At 38.9% G+C, this 23,655-nt stretch overlaps 1 protein-coding gene across 4 annotated transcripts in view; it reads left to right on the forward strand.

Annotated features, from left to right (window-relative positions):
* Positions 1-1,605: 1,605 nt before the first annotated feature.
* Positions 1,606-23,655, forward strand: part of FZD3 (frizzled class receptor 3) — a 70,722-nt gene continuing 48,672 nt past the window's right edge. Inside the window, exons 1-3 of one of the 4 annotated variants that reach the window (XM_015145072.3) lie at positions 1,606-1,734; positions 7,284-7,327; positions 10,315-10,847. In XM_015145072.3, coding sequence (XP_015000558.1) covers positions 10,659-10,847 — 189 coding nt within the window. In that variant the 5' untranslated portion in view covers positions 1,606-1,734; positions 7,284-7,327; positions 10,315-10,658. 4 annotated transcript variants of the gene reach the window in all.

Below are 23,655 nucleotides of genomic sequence, written 5' to 3' on the forward strand. Positions count from 1 at the left end.
TCCCTGCCTGCCTAGAGGCAGTCATTGTCACGAAATTGGTGTGCAGCCTTTCTGTCCATTTTTATGCTTTTATTATATGTATGTTTGCCCTCATAGACATTGTATAGTATTGCTAGTTTGTTTTTTTTTCTAAAGAGGCATAATCACTTATATATCTTGTGTCCCCCCCACCCCACTCAATGTTCTTTTTCTGAGATTTAGTCATGCTGATACAGTGGTGATCATTTCTACGTCATTTCCACCTCCCAATGTTGAGCTATGATGTGTCCCATTCCTGACAGTCTTTACAGGATGGTGGCTAAATTGAATAAAAATGCACCTCGCACAGCATCTCCGGAGGTTCCCCAGCTACAAGGGATCTGATACACACAGATTTCCCCCACACTATCTGCCCCCTCACTCACTCTCCACAGAGGCACCGCTGGCTCCAGAGGATACACCGCCCTGCCTAGAATCAACCTAAGAATCAATATTATTTTAAACATTGTTTACTGCATAAGTATTTACTTATTAGAGAAACTGAAACTGTCATTTCAGATCTCATTTATCATGCCTGTTCACACAGCTCACCTTCTGATGTGAAACACTAGGTCTAAGTTCAATACTCTTAAACATTTACTTAACACGTATCAAGCGCCTTTCTAAAAATAATTGTAAAACACACACAACGTAAACGCACCATTGTAACCATATTTTAAGTGTACAATTCTAATAGTGCTAAGTCCATTCACATTGTTCAATTTCTTTAAGTTCTATGTGCTACCGAATGAACAAAATGATGCCCATGCAATCTAGGTTCACGAGGAACAAAAAAAGAAGAGAAAGAAACGGTTAAACGGTGCAGTGAAAAGAAAAACAGCCCTTTTCTTTTCATCCCAACAACAGGTTGGGATGAATCCAGGCCCTGTTGTTAAAACGCTGCATGGCTTTAGGTAAATCATCTAACCTTTTGGGGCGATCTTTTCCTCGTCTGAAAAATGAGAGGTTCAATTTAGACGATCTTTAAGAATTCTTTCAGCTTTAAAGCCAATTATGTAGAAAAGGAGAGGAGAAACATTTCCTAAGGAGCAAAAATTGGGGCGCGCACCAGTAACGACCAGCTCCACCTGTTTCCAAAGGTCTTGGCCAAGAGGCTATGAACTATCCCGGGCGAGGAGCCTGTCTGCCATGCTGTTTCGCGTGGAGCTCTGTAGCAGGCCAGAGCTCCTGCACCCCATTCCACCCTCAGCATCCGGGCATCTGCCTCTTGAGCACCCCAAATCCCCAGGTCCGGAGGTCGGCACCTCTGGTTCTCAGACCAGGTGTAGGTGGTCCTGCAATCACACCTCCGTGCTCGCGTGTTATCAGGGGAGGGAGTGCATTGCCAGGAGGCCCCAGAGTGCATCTCAGATTAGCGCCTCCGGGGCTGGGAACCAGCACGCCGGAGCAGGGCAGCTCCAGACGTCAATCAGGGCGAGAGGCAGAGAACAACGAGACACGCCAGGCCAGCCCGGTATGCCCAGGCTCCGGCAGGGAGCTTTCGGCCGAGCGTGCTCAGTGCGCCTGCCCCGTGCGTGCGCGCGCGCTCGTGCGCTCGCTCCCCGGGCCGCGCGCCCTGGCGCTCGCGAAAGCTCGCTGTCGCTGGGAGGCGCGCGCCGGCGGTCCTCCGCCGCTCCGGGTACCTGAGGGACGCGCGGCCGCCCTCGGCTGGCGGTGCAGCCCCCACCGCTTTGGAGCCAGACGCCGGGGTCTGAGGTGAGCCCCCCGAAGCGTGTGGGCCCCTGGGCCGGGGCAGCGGGAGAGGGAGCGGCGAGTGTGGAGCCCGCGGACGCGCCGCGCGGCTGCCTGCTGCTCCGCCTCAGCCCGCGCCGAGGAGCCAGCAGCAGCCCGGCGCCTCCTCCTTAGGGATCGTTCCTCTCGTCGCGGCCACAACAAAAGCCTTGGGCACCGGGCTGTGGCGGACGGCGGAGCGGGGGCCTGGGCCCGCGGTGGCGGCAGGGGGCCTCGGGGACGCCTAGTTTGGGGCTGAGGGCTGACGGGGGAGCTGCCCCTGGAGACGGTTAACCCTGTCCGCCCTGAGCCCGCGCTCGGCAACCTGTGCGAGTGTGGACCGCGGTTCTTTCGCCTCCACCCCGGCCCAGACCCTGCGCGGCTGGGAGAGGGGCCTGGCCGGAGCCGGCTGCAGCGCGGGGCGCCGGGGGGCGTGGGCGGAGGACAATGCGCCGGTGGCTCCCTGCAGCCCGAAGCGCGCGCCGCCAGGCTCCCAGCCCCGGCTCGGGTCAGCTTCGGGCCCACCTTTGCCTGCCCACGCCTGAAAGTTTCCCCGCCGGTCCGTCAGTTTGCAAAATCCTTGCTCCCTTCCGCGAGCTTCCCCCGGCTGCCTCCTCCGCGGGCTGTGGGTTTGCCGTGGGGTGGCCACTGCTCGATGCCCGAGGGTCCGCATCTGAAATCAAGCTGTTGTGAAATAGCCTGCAAGGTTAAGGAGCCTTATGTCCTTTCAAGACATGTAAACATTTTCCTAGAGGTGTTTTACATCCTAGGAGTCTTGAGTTCGATCCCTCTGTTGTAAGATAAGCCAAGGGGGCTTTTCTTGGCTTTGTTTTTAAGAACAAAAGCACGTGCCATGAATTGAGGCAGAGGAGTAGACTTCAGATTTAGAGAGATCGGCCCCATGAAGGAGGTTCGGCGGTTTGCCCAGTGTAGAATGACTCTTTGAATTTTGGTCCCCGTCTGGATTGAGGGAGATGCAGCGGCAGTACAGCAGAGCAGCCACATCAGTGACTGCTATGGGAAAGTGTTCAGACACAGCTTCATCTTAGAGAAGTAATTCTGATCGGGAATGCTTATTGATGGGAATTGAGTTACTTTGTAAAGCCAGTATGATATGAGCAAGGAAACAAAGACCTGACTACCCCTGGGGATGTTACCTCCTTCCCTCATCCTCCTTTAGTCCTTGGTGGTGTGCTGGTGCCGTTCCTGCATTTTAGTCTGGAAAAGGAATAGAAATCCTTAGTTCTATTATTAAGAAGTGGTTACTCCTGCTTTCCGTCTTTACTATTAAACAAATCAATACTATTTTTTTTCCTCCAGAAAAAAAGAAAACCCACAAAGATTTAAAAAAAAAAATCAGAGTCGGAGAGCCTAGGAAAGAGGTGTAAGAGCTTGACTGGGCGGGGCTGGAAGGATAGAGCTGAAGATAAAGTATAACTAAGAGGCAGCCCTTCTACTATACCCCCGTCCCACCCCATTGTTTGAAACTGTTAGGAAAATAAGTAAATTACGGGTAAAGCCTATCATTCTGCCCTCTCTTTCCTCCTATCCTTTTTCCCTCATCCACTACTAAAATTCTGTATCTCCATTTCTCCTAAATCTGTAAAAGCGTCCCATTTATAAAAGGAGAAGAAGGACAATGAGCCGTTTCCTCATCCTAGCTACTCTGTGCTTCTGAGCTTTATTTTGTGCTTTGAGCATTCAGGTGGATATTTCTTGGGAGTTCCGTGATTGAGATATTTGAAGTAGAGAGGGCTAAGGGAATTTAATAGCAAAGTGCACATTCTTTCTTTGTATAGAACAAAGTGAAAGCTTTATCACTGGGGAAGGAGAGAGGAGTTTTTTACTCACAATAAGTTGTCTGTTTCCCAGGAAACAGACTTAAATTTCATATTAGTTTGATAGTGAAACTCTAAGATTTTATATTCAAAACTTTTTCTGAGTATGTGAGTTTGTTGATGTTAAGCTGCTGTTGACTTTCTTTTCCTTCAGAGACAGATAGTAGGAAACAATTCGTACCACTTCTTTGAGCGGTTTTGGCCCGAAGTTTTTTTTTTTTTTTTTCCTATCCCCAGAATTCTAGAATTATGCATGATTAAAACTGCAGCTGTGCACAAAAATAAAAAGAACGATTTTGAAAATATGTACTGGATAAATTATTCAGCATAGATTGGAGGAAATTTTGTGGTAGTCTCGAGGAAAGAAATTAGATTTTCAGTAGTGATATTTCTATAATGCTAGGAACAAGTGAAGTGTAACAGCTTCTTACTGGCTAGGAAAGAGTTTTACCTACTATGTCAAAAAATCAATTTCCTCTTTTTGCTTTCCAGTTCATCATGTTGGGAACTATTGACAGTTCGGTATATTCAAGGAGTGTATTGCACATTAAGTTAGAGATGAATATAACTAGGCTAGTGGACCTGAAAACCAAATCCTGGTCCCCAGATTTTATCTCATTAAAATAATTCCGTAGTCAAAGCATGCAAACCATACAGCCTTGTTAAGGGGGATGGAAAGCAGGGACTTGGTATTAGAGAATTTTTTGATAGCAGATTTAAGAGAAGCTGGGCTGAAATTTCAGCCCATTTTAAAGTCCAGAATCTATCTGTCTCTTAACTTTTCAGTTTTATTTTCAGGTCAATTTTTAAAGATCTTCTGTCTTCTTTAGTCTTAGTAATTAATAATTTCTAAATTGGACTGAACTTTGATGCCTACCATTCATTTAAATTTTGAACCTAGATGGATTTACTTTTCCTCTGTGTGTGTGTGTGTGTGTGTGTGTTTTAAGCCTTAATCACTTAACACATTGGAAGATTAAGTTATTTGTTGTAATCAGTAGATGATGACAAATGGACTTTAAACATTAGATGAAGTAGGAAAGTTCAGAAAAGAGATTCTCTGAGATTAGTAGGAATCTAGGTCCTGTGAATTAAATATGAAGCTATATAAACTTTCTTGTAGCAACCAGTAGGCAAAGGGCCAAAGACTATAGAGACTTTAAGAAAAGGAAAGTACCATTTGAGCAATGAGTGTTCGCTGAGTGTATATTTTGTCTAACAAGACAATAATTTTCTTAAGAGAAGGAACTGTTATTTAGAGATAGTTATTGCTAATCCTTGCAATGCGTTCTTGAAAACGTGTCTGAAAAAAGACAAAGAATATTCCTCCTGTTCCCTCTGTAGGCACTGTGTAACCAGCATTTACTTCTTGAGACAACCTTTAGATGATCTTTCTCAAGTTGAAATGCAAAATGTTACCTGCATTTATCAGGTGTCAAGAAAATGAATTCTCAACAGAACAATGAAATGGAGCCCTATCTGTAGAGAAAGTGTAAATTGGAATAGAGTTGCTGAACATAATCTTTTGTTGCAGAACCCCTTTGACAAACCCTTAGGGCCCACTTCTCTCATCATCCTTTCTTCTGGGATTCAGTCTGCTTTCCTCTTCCCAGTTGCCACCTCCTGCATTTCCCACCGAGTTCTTTGGGTCTGATTTTGCAGCCAGCCTGGGAAGATGGTCTTCCAAGATTGGAATCCCTTCCCTTTATTGCTGTCTTTCAGGAGAAATACTTAGTTTATTTTATTTTAAAGACTTTTTGTCATCAAAAGAAACCTGATAAATAATGGTTGGGAAATATAAATTCCTAATGTTGTACATTCATAAAAAGAGAAATGTGTAAACTTTAAAGTATCTAGTCCTTTTTGTTTTCTGATGGAATGTTAACCAAGTAACTTAGTCTGAAATCAGCTTTCCAGATATTCTGTATTGCTCTATGGAGAAGTGAATGTGTCTCTTTTCCCCTACAAAGGGCATGAGCAACTGTTGCATAGCATTCACTTTTTGCAGGGCCCTCACCCCTGAAGCTGCTCACTCCAGTTATGTTAATCTAGTAGGTCCCCCCTTTGTTTTTCCAGTTGATATACTGCAGTTTCTTATAATAAAAAAAGAAGATAATATCAATAAGAACGCCCCAAACAACTCTTAACCTTTATTTAATGACTTGCTACGTTTGGATAGGATCTCTTTGGCCAGAATCTTTACTATGTCCTGCAAATCTGGAACTTCAACTTACAGCTTTTCCATGGATGACCCTACCTTAGGAAAAATGGCATGCTCACATGATTGTGATTAAAGCAGATAATTCATTATGTTATTGAAGACATATTATTTGGAATGTTTATCAAAAGTTTTAATTTTTTATTTTATTTAATTTTTTTGAGACAGGGTCTCACTTTGTCACCCAGGCTGGAGTGCAGTAGTACAGTCTCTGCTCACCGCAACCTCCGCCTCCCACGTTGAAGCAATTCTCGAGCCCTTCCTGAGTAGCTGGGACTACAGGTGCAAGCCAGCTACTTTTTGTATTTTTAGTAGAGACAGGTTTTTGCCATGTTGGCCAGGCTGGTCTCAAACTCCTGGCCTCAAGTGATCGTCCCGCCTTCGTCTCCCAAAATGCTTGGATTACAGGCGTGAGCCGCTGTGCCCAGCCAGGAATGTTTATCAAAAGTTTTTAAGTTGTGCATACCATTTGATTCAGTTGATTGGTTATCTGATTTTTTTAGTATTGAAAATCAGATTTTGACTCTTACTATATTGATCATCACTGATTTGCTTTTCTTACTAGGTACGGTAGAGCAGTAATGTGTTCCTTGGCTTGTTGCTTAATTAGTAGTCAATAAACCAGTCATTTCACTAGTAGTTTTTCTTGTCAGCTAGTCAGCACACATTTATAGATTGAGCAGAGTTAATTACTTCATACACAAAATAATGCATGATAGGTTCTTTAACAAAATTCCGTAAAGCATTTAATATTTTATTTTTAAACAATCGAAATAGTTTTACTATATTACATGTACATATATTTTTTCTGACAAAATGAGCTATATACATATACTGTTTTGTAAACTGCTTTTAAATTTTATTTTTTATTTATTGTTACTATCTTACCATATCCACAAATACAGGTTTATGCTCATCATTTTTAGTAACTATATAATATTCCATCATGTGTTTATACCATAATTTATGTAACCAGTTTCTTATTGGTAGACGTTCAGGTTGTTTCCAGCTTTTATACACTAATATTTTGGTTGTGCATCATGTGTACTTATGTGTTTACTTAGAATAAATTATAAGATAGATTTGCTGGATGAAATTGTGTACATTTTAAGGGCTTTTGATGTAAGTAGCCCCCCTTTTTTTTTTTAAAGTACCAACTAGTTTACTATTAGCATTTGAAAATGTTGAAATGTTGAAGGTGTTCTTTACCCTGTACTTCCACCCTTTACTATGTTCTATCATTATTGTTTTTTCCCATCTGATTGGCAAAAATCTTATCTCACATTTGCATTTTTTATTAGTGAAGTTGAATATCTTTTCATATGTTTCTTGGCTACTTGTCTTTCTTTTGTAAATTTATGTCTTTTGCTTATGTTTCTATTAAAATGTTATCCCCATCTGCTTTTATTTTTAAAATTCATTTTATGTATATAATTATATAAATGATACCTTTATTCTTTTTAATTATTCTGTTCTAGGATAGCATTTCTCAAGACCTGACATGGAGCACTTGTAACCTGAGGTAATCATTAGAATGCATATCATTCTCCAGGATTCAGATTTCTGGGAGAATCCATGAATCTGCTACACTTTAAGATTAGAGAACTGCTATTTTGGGGGAAATGAAAATTCTTTAACACCTGTACTTTGCCTGTTTTCTTTTTGTCTCACTGAATTCCACTGCTGTTTTTTCCCTTCTTTAATAATCATAAACTACAGTCTTTCTGTATCAAGATTATTGTCCTTTCACAGCTGAACAGTAGATTTTACAAAAGCATCTTGGTACATGGTAATGTGAATGTCATAGTACATAAGGAAGCACTTTTATAAGAAGGTGGGATACTTTACTTGCAAGTGAGGCAAAAGGAATAAAAGAGGAAACCAGGTAAAATAGATGGAGTAGGCAGAATGTAGGGGGACATATCAGCTAGTTTTAAAAGCTGAATGAGAGGCCGGGCGCGGTGGCTCAAGCCTGTAATCCCAGCACTTTGGGAGGCCGAGACAGGCGGATCACGAGGTCAGGAGATCGAGACCATCCTGGCTAACACGGTGAAACTCCGTCTCTACTAAAAAATACAAAAAACTAGCCGGGCGAGGTGGCGGGCGCCTGTAGTCCCAGCTACTCGGGAGGCTGAGGCAGGAGAATGGCGTGAACCCGGGAGGCGGAGCTTGCAGTGAGCTGAGATCCGGCCACAGCACTCCAGCCTGGTCGACAGAGTGAGACTCAGTCTCAAAAAAAAAAAAAAAAAAAAAACTGAATGAGATATTGCTCAGTTTCTTCCTCAGGTTTTATGTGGTAGTATTCTTTGAACCATTGATTTGAAACCCCTACCTGCTTGAAAAATAGATTAGTTTAAATGAAATTTTTGAAATTCTTGGTGTTACTATATACATATTCAATAGGGAGTAATGTTCCCTTTAATTTTTTTTTAGTTGCAGGCAGATGAATATGCTGCATAAGCAATAAACAACAAAGGCTGAACTTACATGGATGTTTTAATACTACAATCAAATAAAACTTTCAACAGTTATTTGATGTATTTAATGATATGCATAGTTGTTACTGTGCTGCATGGTAATTAAGATAAATATGTTTTTAACTATGGTTAATATCAGTTTTCTTTTCTTTTTTTTGTGACGGAGTTTCGCTCTTGTTACCCAGGCTGGAGTGCAATGGCGCAATCTCAGCCCACTGCAACCGGAGCCTCCCAGGTTCAAGCAGTTCTACCTCAGCCTCCCGAGTATCTGGGACTACAGGCACCTGCCACCATGTCCGGCTACTTTTTTGTTTTAATAGAGACGGGGTTTCACTATGTTGGCCAGGCTGGTCTCGAACTCCTGACCTCGTGATCCACCTGCCTCAGCCTCCCAAAGTGCTGGGATTACAGGCATGAGCCACCCCGCCCAGCCCAGTATCAGTTTTCTATAGGCAGACCTCCACATTTGTGGGGAGAAAAAAATATGGCAGGCCAAGAATCCGTTTCAGAAATTTCTGATGTAGAACATGAGGAGCTTTGGGGCTTTTTGAGCAGGGTTTACTTTTAACCTTAGTTTCCTAATTCTAGGGACCATACACTTTTCCCTTCCGTTTGTCAAGACCATCTGCTAGAGGGAGAAATTGGGAAGATTCAGCCGTTGTTTTACTTTCTCCAAATAGTTTTCTGTCTGGTAACTGAAGCTTGGGACATAGAGTTCCCAATCATTGATAGTTAATGCACAAAGGATAGTTTCTTTCCCCGCTTAAGCCAAAGCAGTTCCAGGTCCCACAATCTAAGTTATTATAGGTGCTAGCATTTGAGTTGTCCTGTTAATCTGGGGCTTTGAGAATTTCTGAACCTGAATTTCTCATCTTTTCCCAACCTAGGCTCTCCACAACAAACATAAAACTATCCAATGCATATGAAACAAATTGAAATAAAAGCAAAGTTAACATCGTTACTAAACCAAATCGAAATGTGATAGCTTAGAATATGCCTTTTTCATACCAGACCTGCCTTCCACTCCACCCACACCCTCTCAGAATCACACATAAGTTTGCCCCTGGAGAAGTACATACAAGTTAGAAATTCTAAAGCTCCGTGGAAACAATAACTGGGAATTATTCTTATTTCTGCTGTGACTTTTTAGGGATGATTTCTATTCTCTGTGCAGCATGGCTGTGTGTAATGACCATTCGTTGATGAAATATTTCCTAGTGCTACATCTGTGTTGTTAAATTTTTGTACTATCTAAAATATAATGTAATACTGTGAAAATTTCCTAGTATTTTAGAACCTTCTATATGTCAGTTCAGTATTGGTTGATAGAGGTAGCATTTGTATAAACTAATTCAGTGATTAAAATGTCTAATGTTTAATACTGCTTTACCATTTATAAAGTACCTTTGTGTTCCTTGTCTTAATGATTCACTCATATCATCCCTGTGAGCGAGGTGGTATTGGAGTCATTTTCAAGAAGAAAAATTCTGGGTGCATAGAAGTTAAGTGGTATGTTTACATTCACACAGCTAGCAAGAGACTTGAATCTGTATCTTTTGACTTATTTTTCAGACCACTTTCACAGATGTCTTCTGCTACATCAGTTAATGCAAAAATATACTGTTAAAGATTAAAACACATACAATTTTAAGTTCAATAATTTAGGTTATAAGCATAATATTTATATTTTAAATAAAATTCAAGACAATAGCATAAGAATTTTTCAAAATGAATCAATTATATATTGTGACTGATGAAAAATTGCCATTATAGATGAGAAGTTAAACCATGTGTTATATAAGCAACTGAGGGAAGAAATGAAATTTGCATTTAAATGCTGTTTAAGAATCAGTTTAGTGTAGCTATAGCATAAATGATAAAGTAGAAAAATTATATCTTTATAAAGTACCCACATATTGTTAACTATTAGGTCAGTGTAATATCTCTCATCAAAGATTATTAATGTCAAGTCCATAATACTTTGAGAGCAAATGACTAATTTCTCCCATTTTTTTAAAATAATACTTTCCAGATATTTCAGTCGAAGGAAGAAATAGCTCTTCTCCTAAGATGGAATCTGTGGTTTGGGAATGTGGTTGATCAACTTGATATGTTGGCCAAATGTGCCCCATGTAATAAAATGAAAAGAAGAGACAAGATGATGTCATTTTCCCATATTGTGAAACCAAAAACAAACGCCTTTTGTGAGACCAAGCTAACAAACCTCTGACGGTGCGAAGAGTATTTAACTGTTTGAAGAACTTAACAGTAAGATATAGAAGAAGTATCTTCGAGCTGAGACCTGCAGGTGTATAAATATCTAAAATACATATTGAGTAGGCCTCATCATCCGAATCTCGTTCAGACCCAGGAAGGATGGCTATGACTTGGATTGTCTTCTCTTTTTGGCCCTTGACTGTGTTCGTGGGGCATATAGGTGGGCACAGTTTGTTTTCTTGTGAACCTATTACCTTGAGGATGTGCCAAGATTTGCCTTATAATACTACCTTCATGCCTAATCTTCTGAATCATTATGACCAACAGACAGCAGCTTTAGCAATGGAGGTAAGACTTGGTCTATTCTTTGATGTATCTTAGTGAGTGACTCTTGTGTTGTCCTATCAGCCAATCTAATGAATGTGTTTGATAAACAACAGGAAAATAATATGCTATTTTAAATTATGTCTTATACATTTAAAAATTTATATGTTTTGCTTCAGACTCTAATAGATTGAAGAATTCACATTTGGTGAATGTAACTGTTATATTTTAGACATTATACTTTTATAAAGAAATTTGAAATACCAGAACATGGGAGATAATAGCCATTCAGAAGTTTAAAATTTAAGAATAACTCCCAAGCAGTGAAAAAGTTTTTGTCAATGCAAATTATCTGTTCTTGATCTCTCAGAATTTTATGAAAGTTTGCTGCCTTATTTGAATTTTTTTAATGGTAATTCTTCAGACAGTTCTTAATTATTTTCATTTAGAAACTATTTCAAATTTACAAACTGTGGACACATTAATTGATATAGTTAATAATAGGTTTAAATAAGGGTATATATATCTATAATGGTTTTAGAATTGAGGACAGGGATATATATATACCAGATAAGAACTGGGAGGCAGTAAGCAGTGGTGGTATTAAGAATAGACGTTGAGGTAGACAAACCTGAGTTTGAATTCTACATCTACCACTTTCTAACTGTATACTTTGGCCACGTTATATGAACTTTCTCACCACTTTCTCACCATAGTTTCTTTGCTTGTAACTTAGAGACTTCTGTAAGGTACAAAGTGAAAATCCATGTATAGTACTTGGCACATAGTAAGTACTCTATAAGTGATAGCTTTTACCATTTGTTCATATTCTCATATTAGTGAGGCTACCTAATATAATTTAGAGGGAATGCTTGATACATTAGACTTCAGCCTGTTTCCATAGCGCTTTCAGCAAATGGAAGCCTATGTTTTAGAATTCTTCATTTTATAGTAAAATCGAAAAACCTAAGTCTGAGAAAATTTGTAAGATTATTATTCATATATTTTGAAATAAGGAGGGCATCTTATATATTCCACATATTTGAAAATGCTGTAGATGTTGAACAAAACATTTTTTGCTTTTCCTCTGAGTACACGAGGTCTAAGTGGTTGAAGAGAGAGATTTGGTATAGGCTATCAGATTAGGATATATAAAAATGGGTATTGGTTTAATACAATAAGTTGGTTCCAGGTGTAGTAGTCTTTGCTATGTATTAAAGCTATTGATTTCTCACAGAAAATTGAATTAGAAACATTTTTATGTCTGATATCATTTTAAATCATAACTCCTTTGGGAAGCAAATGGGTTAATAAGAAGCAGGTCATAAAGATGCTTGTCCTGACTTGGGTTCAACTTTTGGCTCTGCCATGTAGTAGGTTTAAGACTTTGGACGAGTTACTTAACAAACTCCTGATCTTTGTTTTCTTCATTTGTGAAAAGGCAGTATATGATATACCTTGAAGGGCTGTTGGGATTAAATAAGAGATTTATAAAGTAGCTAGCACAATGCATCATACACAATAGGTGATTTGCAAATATTAATTCTATTCCAAATTCCATTTCTAAATCATCTAAAGGGAAGTACTAGAAACACCACATATTTGCTCCAGTGAATTTGCATCCCTCCTTGTAGGTTCATGGGGCATTCATTCATAGTGATAGCGTGATAGGCCCTCTCTGCCTTCTCAAATATACACAGGTAGTCTAGATATTTCAGTGACAATGGGGTTGCCTCTGTTTGAATTTCAGACATTCTAGGGAGAGCACCTAAGTGAGTAATAGTTTCTAAGAGAAGGTTCTAATGACTTGAAGTAATGTTGGGAATAGTTGCGTATTGCATGGTTATCATATCAGGACAGTGATGCCACTGGCTGAAAGAATAATCAAACACAGTTTGAGAGTGTAACATTTCTTTAATAGCAAATGACGTGGAAATTCAGCAGACAACACAGCCTGTTCAGTGCTGCTGATGACTCTCTCCACCTCCATCCCTCTACTGATCCAGGAACCAGCTTAGCAGGCACAAGTAATTGGAGCAAACCCAGCACATTCTTGAGTGTTTGCTGTGAGACTGGATGAATTCAAAGACAGTTTCCTAGGTGTAGCATCTTTCAGCAGGCCCCAGGCTTTAAGCCTGCCTAGAGTCCATTCCTTTTTTCTTTTTTTGTGAGTTTTTTTTTTTTTTTTTTTTTTGAGACATGTTCTCACTCTGTGGCCCACAGTGGAGTGCTATTGTGCAGTCATGGCTCACCACAGCCTCAACCTCCCAGGCTCTGGTGATCCTCCTGCCTCAGCCTCCCAAGTAGCTGGGACTACAGGTGTGTGCCACCACCCCTGGCTAATTTTTTTGTATTTTTTTTAGAGACAAGGTTTTGCCATGTTGCCCAGGCTGGTCTTGAACTCCTGGGCTGAAGCGATCCACTTGCTTGGGCCTGCCAAAGTGCTCGATTATAGGTGTGAGCCACTGCGCCTGGTTGGAGTCCATTCCTTTACTGTTTTGTGAGTTAAAATGAGTGCCTGGAACACAATGGTATGTGGGCAGTAAGCTAGATTAGCCACAAAGAGGGGAACAGAATCTGGGTTACTTTAAATTTTATTCACAATCAAGTTGGATTTCTTACATCGTGTCTGCAGGGTTCATACTCTGTACTTGTATTGAGATTGGGACATGTTTAGATGGGCAAGTGTCAATCCATTAAGTTAGAAAAGAAGATTCTTGCTAATATGTTTATTTCTTTATTTCTGCCTTCCAAAACATGCACATCGATATACAAACATACATGCTACATTCTTCTAAGTTGTTAACTTGATGTTCTCTTTTCCCCCTGGGTATGAGTAGCTTTTGATAGGAAAAAAAATTCTCACTTCTGAGCCTTCCAAACCATTTTGAGCTGTCCAAATTGCTAAGTAAAGTTTTGGGAACTGTTCAGCATGGCGCAATAATCAACAAATGTCAGTAGCAATCTTTACTGAGCCCCCTATTATCAGGTATTTATGACTCTAGTGGTAATAAAAGAGATCTGGGCAGGCTTTTCCTCATACTGAATAGTTGAACCAAATTGGCTAGGATGGGAACAGATTAGTGTAAGAAGCACTAGAATAGGGATAGAAGACTTGTATTCTGTCACTAACTAGGTTTGAGACCTCTTTGTGTTGATTTCCAATAGGAAGTAAATTTTTTCTCCTGCCATTTTATAGGGTTATTGTTAAGATCAAGTGAGATAAGTGGCATTTATGTTAAAGAATTTTGAAAAGTTAAAGTGCTGTGTGAATACAGAGCATTATTCTTTGTTGCCTGTCACCCTGTTTTTTAATTTCAGTTAGTGTGTAGAACGAGCAATCTTTAATCTCTTTGGGAGGCTGATTGCTTGCCCCTCCCCACCCCGTATATAGAGGAAAGTAGGCCTTTCTATAGGATAATCAGAGGAAAAATTCCTGGGATGGTTTGTGTTTGCCTCCATTTCCTGTTTTCCTTTGTCATTCTCATTAAAGATATTTTTATGATTTAAGGTTTTCTTATAATGGGAGCATGGGAATCTGGCAATGAAATAATCCTAGTAGGAACACAGAGCTTAAAAGCCTGAACATCCTGTATCTTTTATGGTTCATTAAGAACCAAGTATGTTTGAACCAGTCTCCCAGTTATCCAAACTCAAATTTGAGCTTTTTACTAAAAAACTTTATTATGGTAATGTTCAGTATATACAAATAGAATAATATAATGAAATGCCATGTATCCAGCATCCAGCCTTAAACATTACCAACTCGTAGCTAGTCTTGTTTCATTATCACTGCACGCCCTTCTGGGTCACCTTGAAGCAAATCCCAAATATCAAAATTTAATCCACAAATATTTTGGTATATATCTCTGAAAAGTAAGGTCTCTGAAAATACATGAACACAATACCTTGATTTCTTTATCAGTGTCAAGTATCAAATTAATGTTCAAATTACTCTTGCATATTCCACAATTTTTTTTTCATATTGGCTTTTTCTAATTAGGGTTCATACATTGCATCCAATTGATGTCTCTTAAGTCTGTTTTAATTTATAGGTTTTCCGTTCCTGTTCCCCTTTTTTCTTGTAATATATTTGTCTTACAGAGTTTCCCATAGTCTTTATTTTGCTGATTGCATCCCTGTGGTGGTGTTTACCATGTCTCTGTCTCATTTATTTTTGTAAACAGGCACTGTAGAAGCTTGATTTGACACCAGTTTGGTTTTTTATTGTTGTTTTGGAAGGAATACTTCATAGGTAGCTAACATACTCCTGCCAAGAGCACATAATATTAAGTTATTACTCTTTTTGTAAATGTTAGCAGCCATTGATGATTTCCTAGACCAATAGTTTTGTTAGGGGTTTGCAACATGTGATATTCTAATTGTTACCCTTTCTTCATTTCTTAGCTGGAATATTTGGAAGCTTCTCATTGACTATTGGATTACTTTCTTGTACAGTTTATATAAGAAAGATAGGATAAGTGCTTCCATGTTCCCCCTTTATTAGTTTTTAGAATAATTAGTTGATTCCCAACCATCCATCCAAGGTGACCAGTGAGGGTTCTTTTTTTTTTTTTTTTTTTTTTGGTTTAAGTCTCATTGTGAACTCAAGGTTGTTTTTTTTTGTTTTTTTGTTTTTTTTAAAAACATATTTGATGTTTTAAATCTATCACAGTGATTATTGAGGCTCAGAATATTCCATGTTTGGTAGTGGGAGCCTCTACATGGTAGCTCCTGAGTGTTTTATTTTTGAGACAAGGTCTTGCTCTGTCACCCAGGCTGGAGTGCAGTGGAGCAATCATAGCTCGCTGTAGCCTCAAGCTCCTAAGCTCAAACAATCCCCCTACCTCAGCCTCCAAAGTAGGGACTACAGGTACATGCCATCATGCCTGGCTAATTTTAAAGAACTTTTTTTTTTTTTTTGTAGAGACAAGGTCTCACTATGTTGCCCAGGCTGGTCTTGAACTCTTGGCCTCAAGCTATCCTCCTGCCTTGGCTTCCCAAAGCATTGGGATTACAGGCATGAGCCACTGCACCTAGCCCTCCTTAGTGTTTTTGACACCACCCTAATGATATTTAATAGTTTCTTTTCTTTCTGGTGTGATTCAAGCTCACTTCATAAAATTCCGCATCAAACCCTGAATCATCAATTTCTCTAGGAAGCACTGGTTCCTTTTATTTTGGAAATGATAGAATTAAGAGATCACTATCTGGGTGCTAAGTCTGTTGATACGAAGTCATTTTTAGGCCTTTTCATGAACACAGCTAGGGAATACTTTTTTTTTAAGAGAAAGTCAATCGTAAGTTTATACTGATACTTGCAATTCAAGTAATATTGCAGGATGTTGTTTTGTTTTTGAGACAGGGTCTTGCTCTGTCACCCAGGTTGAAGTGTAGTGGCACAATCACGGCTCACTGCAGTCCTAATCTCCCAGGCTCAATTAATCCTCCTACCTCAGCCTCCTGAGTAGCTGGGACTACAGGTGCATGCCACCATGCCTGGCTAATTTTTGTGGTTTTTTTTTGTTTGTTTGTTTGTAGAGACAGGGTTCACCATGTTGCCAAGTCTGGTGTCGAACTTTTGTTCTCAAGCTATCCACCAGCCGTGGCCTCCCAAAGTGCTGGAATTACAGATGTGAACCACCATGCCTGGCTATGGATTTTATTTAGCATCTTTAAATTCATTTTTGTTTCTCTATTCTCTTATCCTCAAGTTTATTATACACATACATTATAGATTTTCAGAATAATATTAGTAATATTATTACTAACAATGATTACAGCAAGCAGTTTAAGATTTCTTTATACTTCTTTTTGTCCTTTAGGGACAAAGATTTCTTTTTTTTTTTTTTTTTTTTTTTTTTGAGACGGAGTCTCGCTTTGTCGACCAGGCTGGAGTGCAGTGGCCGGATCTCAGCTTACTGCAAGTTCCGCCCCCCGGGTTCACGCTGTTGTCCTGCCTCAGCCTCCCGAGTAGCTGGGACTACAGGCGCCCGCCACCTCGCCCGGCTAGTTTTTTGTATTTTTTAGTAGAGACGGGGTTTCGCTGTGTTAGCCAGGATGGTCTCCATCTCCAGACCTCGTGATCCGCCCATCTCGGCCTCCCAAAGTGCTGGGATTACAAGCTTGAGCCACCGCGCCCAGCCGTGGGACAAAGATTTCTTTATACTTTTTGTTCTTTAGGGATGTATATCAGCAAGGATGTACAGTGAAATTATTGTGTTTTAAGTCACTGAAATATTTTTTCTTCATGTGGTTAAACACAATACACAGGTTCATATGTGTTACTTTGATTTTGAGGAATGACATTTATTTTGTAATTATACTTCAAGGTACATTCAGAGAAGTCTAGTTTCTATCCCTCTCTCACCTCTATCTTTCTTTTTCCTTTCACCTAAAGGTAGCCATTTTTAAAAAGTTTTTATCCTTCCATTTAAAAACCTTAAATATAACACTTACATAAAATATTTATTTAATATATATCTATATATATTCTTTCACCTTTTTTGATACAGTTATACTGTTTTTTTCCCTACATTACTTTTTTTTCCACTTAATATATTTCGGATATTTCATAGTAGCATTTATAGATGTTCCTCATTTTAAAATTTTAAAAAATTGTGGTAAGATATACATAATACAGTTATGTAACATAATTACAATTCCATCTCCAGAGTTTTCTCTTCTTCCAAAACTGAAAATCTACACTCATTAAATAACAAATCGGTCCCCATTTTTTCTTCTTCCTAGTCTCTGGCAACTACCGTTTTACTTTCTTTGCCTCTGGTATTTTGTATAAGAAGAATCACACAGTATTTGCCCTTTTGTGACTGGCTTATTTCATTGAGCATAACATCCTCAAGGTTCATCGATGTATCATGTGTTGGAATTTTCTTCTTTTTTTAAGGCTGAATAATATTCCATTGTAGGTATATAACATGTTTGGCTTATCCATTTATCCATCAGTGGACCCTTCGGTTGTTTCTACCATTGGAGTATTGTGAATAGTGTTGCTATGAACATAAATGTACAATCTGAGTTCCTGCTTTAAATTATTTGGGGTTTGTAGTCAAAAGTGGAATTGCTGGGTCGTATGTTAATTCCATGTTTAATTTTTCGAGGAACTGTCAAAATGTTTTCCATATGGTGGCACCATTTTACATTTCCACCAGTAATACACAAGATTCCAGTTTCTCCACATCTTGGCTAACACTGGGTATTTTCTGTTTTTTTGTTTTGTTTTGTTTTGTTTAATAGCTGTCTTCATAAGTATGACATGATCTTTATTTTTTTATAGTTAAATTTTACTCCATTGGGTTGGATATACAGTATTATTCGTTCAATTCCTGTTGATGGACACAGGAAACAACTGTGTTTCTGGTCTTTTACTGTTACATAATCTTACAAGTGTGTTTTCACATTTTGACTAGTGTATTTTTGGGATAGGTTCCTAGAAGTATCAATGTATGTGTTACTTTCGTTAATATTGCCACACCTCTTTATAGGGGTTGTACCATTTTGCGTTCCCACTAATAATGTGTGAGAGTATCTGTTTCTTCACAGCTTTACCAAAATAATATGTTGTCATGTCTGTTTGTTTTAAACCAGTATGATAGGTGGGAAATGTTGTCTTAATGATTTTCATCACCTACTTTACAGAGACAGAAACACCTTCATAATTATTGATACATGAGGGTTCTTAATACCGACAAGAGTATGAAATTCAGAGACAAAGCAGTTCAAGCCCAAGTTTTGCTACTTATCAACTGCGGACAGTAACAATATAATATCCATGTGCCATCATTAGAATGAAATTGGTTATGAGGATCAAACTATGTGAAAATTGCTTTTTAAAATAACAGTGGGCCAGGCGCGGTGGCTCAGGCCTATAATCTGAGGACTTTGGGAGGCCGAGACGGGCGGATCACCTGAGGTCAGGAGTTGGAGACCAACCTGACCAATATGGTGAAACCCCATCTCTACTAAAAATACAAAAATTCGCCGGGCGTGGTGGTGGGCACCTGTAGTCCCAGCTACTTGGGAGGCTGAGACAGGAGAATTGCTTGAACCTGGGAGGCACAGGTTGCAGTGAGCAGAGATCATGCCACTGTACTCCAGCCTGGGCGGCAGAGCAAGACTCCATCTCAAAAATAAATAAATAAATAAATAAAATAACACTGGCAAGGAGCGGTGGCTCACGTCTGTAATCCCAACACTTTGGGAGTCTGAGGTGGGCGGATCACCTGAGGTCAGGAGTTTGAGACCAGCCTGACCAACATGGGGAAACCCCATCTGTACTAAAAATGCAAAAATTGGCTGGGCACAGTGGATCTACGCCTGTAATCCCAGCACTTTGGGAGGCCGAGGCGGGCAGATCACGAGGTCAAGAAATCAAGACCAGCCTGGCCAACATGGTGAAACCCTGTCTCTACTAAATATACAAAAATTAGCTGGGCATGGTGGTACGTGCCTGTAGTCTCCGCTACTTGGGAGGCTGAGGCAGGAGAACAGCTTAAACCTGGGAGGCGAAGGTTGCAGTGAGCCGATATCCCGCCACTGCACTCCAGCCTAGCGACAGAGCAAGACTCTGTCTCAAAAAAACAACAAAAAAAAAAACAAAAACCGGGCGTGGTGGTGTGCTCCTGTAATCCCAGTTACTTGGTAGGCTGAGGCAGGAGAATTGCTTAACCTAGGAGGCGGAGGTTGCAGGGAGTGGAGATTGTGCCACTGTACTCCATCCAGTCTGGGTAACAGAGTGAGGCTCCATCTCACACACACACAAAATAAAACATCAGTGCCAATCCTTGCCTAGAGGATCAAATCCAAAGCATAATAGACATTCACAAATTGGCTTCTACTTATTTAGCATTCCTTAAGTCTATCAAGTCTGTAAATGCTATCTCTGCTTGGAAGGCTTTTGTAGTATCCCATTTGGTAATGTCTTAATTTTCAAGGCCTGGTGTGGCTGTTATTTCCTTGTGAAACCTGGGATGTCTAGAAGTTAGTGACTCTCTCCTCCATACTCACCAGTGTGTTTTATATGTACTTCTATTTTTGTGTGTATATTATTATATTGGAATTGTTTACGTTTTTATTCCTTCTACTAGAATTAACCCCTTGAAAGTAGAGTTTGTCTTTATTCATCTTTGTATGCCTAGTACCCGACACAGAACCTCACACATAGTAACTGCTAAATAAATGTTTGAATTAATTCATGAACTTTATAAATCCTAAATCCCTTAGAGGTGGCAGTAGTAATTGATTACGGTTTAGTGCTATACCTAAGCTCTTAATTTCCTAGGGTTATAAATAATTCTGTGGTTGGTGGAGATGGTGATGGTAATTCCAGTACCAAGGTTGCCATATACTTTTGAATACTAGTATTTTACTTTTCTTTTTTTCTTTTTCTTTTTTTTGGGGGGCCAGGGTGTCAAAGTGACTTGAATCCTTCAACATTATGTGTTTCTACTTATAAGTGGTGTAATTAAGCAAAGAAAGCAACACAACTTTCTCATCTCTAGGCCTTTCATGTTTCTTCTGCATGCATATTCTCCATCTTTGCTTATCAAAATTCTGTTGTACTTGATCCATTGTTAGGTTGAAAAAAGAAAGTAAGGTAGATAGCAAAACATTAGTATGGTATCATCCTGGTTTGGTTGAAAAACATATATGCATGTTCATTCAGAGTGAGTGAGCTGGTGGGATTTTCACCAGGACCAACAGTGGTTGTTCCTGAATTAGTAGTTTGTGTTTTTTATGTTCTTCTTCTTTTTTTTTTTTTTTTTTAAATTATACTTTAAGTTCTAGGGTACATGTACATTTTCTGGTTTTCCTGTAAGGAACACATTATGCTTTTAAAATAGTAAAACTAGCAAATTTTATTTTTAAAAACTTTCAACTGTCCTTTTTTGCTTAGCTCCTGGTGCAGGGTCTAAGATTTAGTATTTATTAAATATATTTTGATTGGATAAGTACAATATAGGGAAGAACTTGGTAAATACTGCAAAAAAGCAAAGTGCTAAGGGGATTCAAAGAGAGAATGGTCGTACGTGGAAGGAGTCATGGAAGGCTTCAAATCGCAGATGATATTTAAATGAACCTTGAAAGACAGATTTTTTTTACTGTAGTTTTTATTTTAAGAGAATAGTATAATGTACCCCATATAACAATAATTATTAACATTTCATGGATAGGGTTTTTAGAAAATGAAACTTCTTTTATTACATTTATAGAATTCATGGTGTTAATCTTTAGAATATGTGCGTTATCAAACAGATTTACTTTCTTTATTATTTTTTGTTAAGGTTAATATTAATAGGTGGTTTTCCCTAAACAAACATCTAGCAAAGTGGCCTAAGAAGCCTGGTGTGACGAGAAACCAGCCAGGAATTAAACTTCCAAATTCAAAAAGGTACATACAAGTAGTAAATTGCATTTGGTCATTTCAGACTTTAGGACAAAAAATAGCAGCTTCTGAAATTTTTGATTGATTTTCTTGTGTGACAAATCACTATAAAGTGATTTGTCTTAAATTATTAAATGCATTGAAATTTGGTTTGTAAAGCTTTATCTTTTGAGACTTAATTCAGAACCCGTCCATGATATTGGAAATATTAAAAGTTTACTTCCCATAGGAGAGTCAGATTTATGGACCTCTCTGGGAACTCGGCTTTAACTTATGAAAATACATATTCTTCTCTGATAATGAGAAATTTCTGTAAAAAACTCACTGAGAAAGTATTGGAAGGTATTTAATATGCTATCACAGAACATTTTTAAAAATTAAGATTTGAACAGGAAAATAAATCTATGAGATTAAAGACATTTTTACAAACCTAGAGTTTTTTTTTTTTTAATACAAAATAATTATTAAAGTTTGGACCTTTTCTCATTAGGCATTTTATTGTTACAGAAAGGGGATTTTTAAAAGGTCTCATTTTTAGTCACTTACAGTTATTCTAAAAAGTTGTTTTTGAATAATTTCTCATTCTAAGGGATCTGAAATAGCCATTTTTAAATTTTCAAGACCATTCCACGTTTGGTTTTATATTTAGTGAATTTAGTCATAAAACTCCCAAACCCCATAGGGTACAGTTTCTATGGTTACCAGACCCTTTGTAGAGTGACAAAGGTTGGAATTCTGATTCTCATGAGTCAAATTTTGGCCTTTGACTGGGTCTCCTCTGCACATCCTTGCTAAGCTTGGGCTGTTGCTATGCTTGAAGGCTTGTCAGCAAGCAGGTTCCTATGGTAACAGGAATGGAAATTTGAAAGAAGAAAGAGAATGGTAGCACAAAGACTTGGTTGATTTGAATTTGAACAAAGAATGGAAGGTTCCCTGTAGTGCACCTTTGTTGTAGAAACCAGAAATTTAATTTTAGAAAGTTACTTTCCAGTTTGTAAACTTCCTATACCCTGGTCTTGATTTAGTGAACAAAAGTATTATGGTTTAGGGAAGTACTCAATAAGAATCTTTTAAAATTCAGTTAGCTAAAGTTCCTTTTCTGTACTTCATAGAGCTTTCATAGTGTTTCTTATGTTATCCATTTGTTCTCAGATTTTTGGTGTTCACGCTACCTCATTTAATTTTGATTTTGCTGAGGTCAGAAATTGCTAAGGTTAAAATCAGGGCAATTTGCTTATTTGAAAAATGTTAATATTTGTATTTGTTTTTATGTAACAGCTTTATTGAGATATAATGTGAGTACAGTAAACTGCCCTCATGTAAAACATTCAGTTTGATGAGTTTTGACAGATCCTGTGAAACCATCACCACAGTCGAGATACAGAGCAGTTCTATCACCTCAAAAGCTTTCTTGTGCTGCTTTGTAGTCACCCCGCTCTCTACTGCCTGCTCCAAGCAACACTGATCTGCTTTCTTTCATTATGGATTAGTTTCCATTTTCTAGAGTTTTGTATAAATAGAATCATGCAGTATCTACTTTTTTATGTCTGGTTTCTTTCATTCAGCATAATGATTTTGAGATTCATCTGTGTTTTATTTTGTTTTTTTGAAAACTTCACTTTAAAAACTGTCTCACTTGGCAGTTGAGAACAGGGAATTTAGCAAGGTTCCTCCTTATGCCCACCAAGTAGGCCTGCTACAGCTCTATTAACTTGCACCTTTTCCCCAATCCCTTTCAAGCTATCATTTATTAATTGTGTTCTGTATGCTAACTTTTATCTTTTTACTTATGAGTTATTAAGACCATTTTACAGAAGAGGAAACTGAAGCTTAGAGAGATTTGAATACAACAAATTTGTTAAATGCAAGGGCTCTGGATAAGAATGCCGAGATTTGACTTAATCTTGGGTCTGTCTTTGTAGTTGTGTGATCTTGGAAAAGCTACTTAGTTTTCTATATCTCATTTTCTTCACGTGTATTGTAAAATGAGTTCATAATAATAGTACTTACCTTATAGGATTGTTTTGAAGGTTAAATGAGATAATATGTGTGAGGCATTTTGAACAGTGCTTGTATTAGCATTGGAATGTATCCAAATCACACAGCACCGAAGTGTGTTACCAGTGGCAGCGAATCCATACGGGTCTGCAGCAACCTCAGTTCTTGCCTCCTCAGAAGAAAGAATTCGACTGAGGGGCATAAGGCAGAGTGGGAGACTGAGGCAAGTTTTGGAGTAGGAGTGAAAGTTCAGTAAAAAGCTTTAGGGCAGGAACGAAAGGAAGTAAAGCACACTTGGAAGAAGGCCAAGCGGGTGACTTGAGCGATCAGGTGCGTGGTTTGATTTGACTTAATGGTTTTATATGTTGGCATACTTCTGGGTCTTCTCCCCCGAGTCTTCCCTTGGGGTGGGCTGTTTGCATGTGCAGT

Source organism: Macaca mulatta, chromosome 8, assembly GCF_049350105.2.
Source record: "Macaca mulatta isolate MMU2019108-1 chromosome 8, T2T-MMU8v2.0, whole genome shotgun sequence".
Classification (NCBI taxonomy): Eukaryota; Metazoa; Chordata; class Mammalia; order Primates; family Cercopithecidae; genus Macaca; species Macaca mulatta.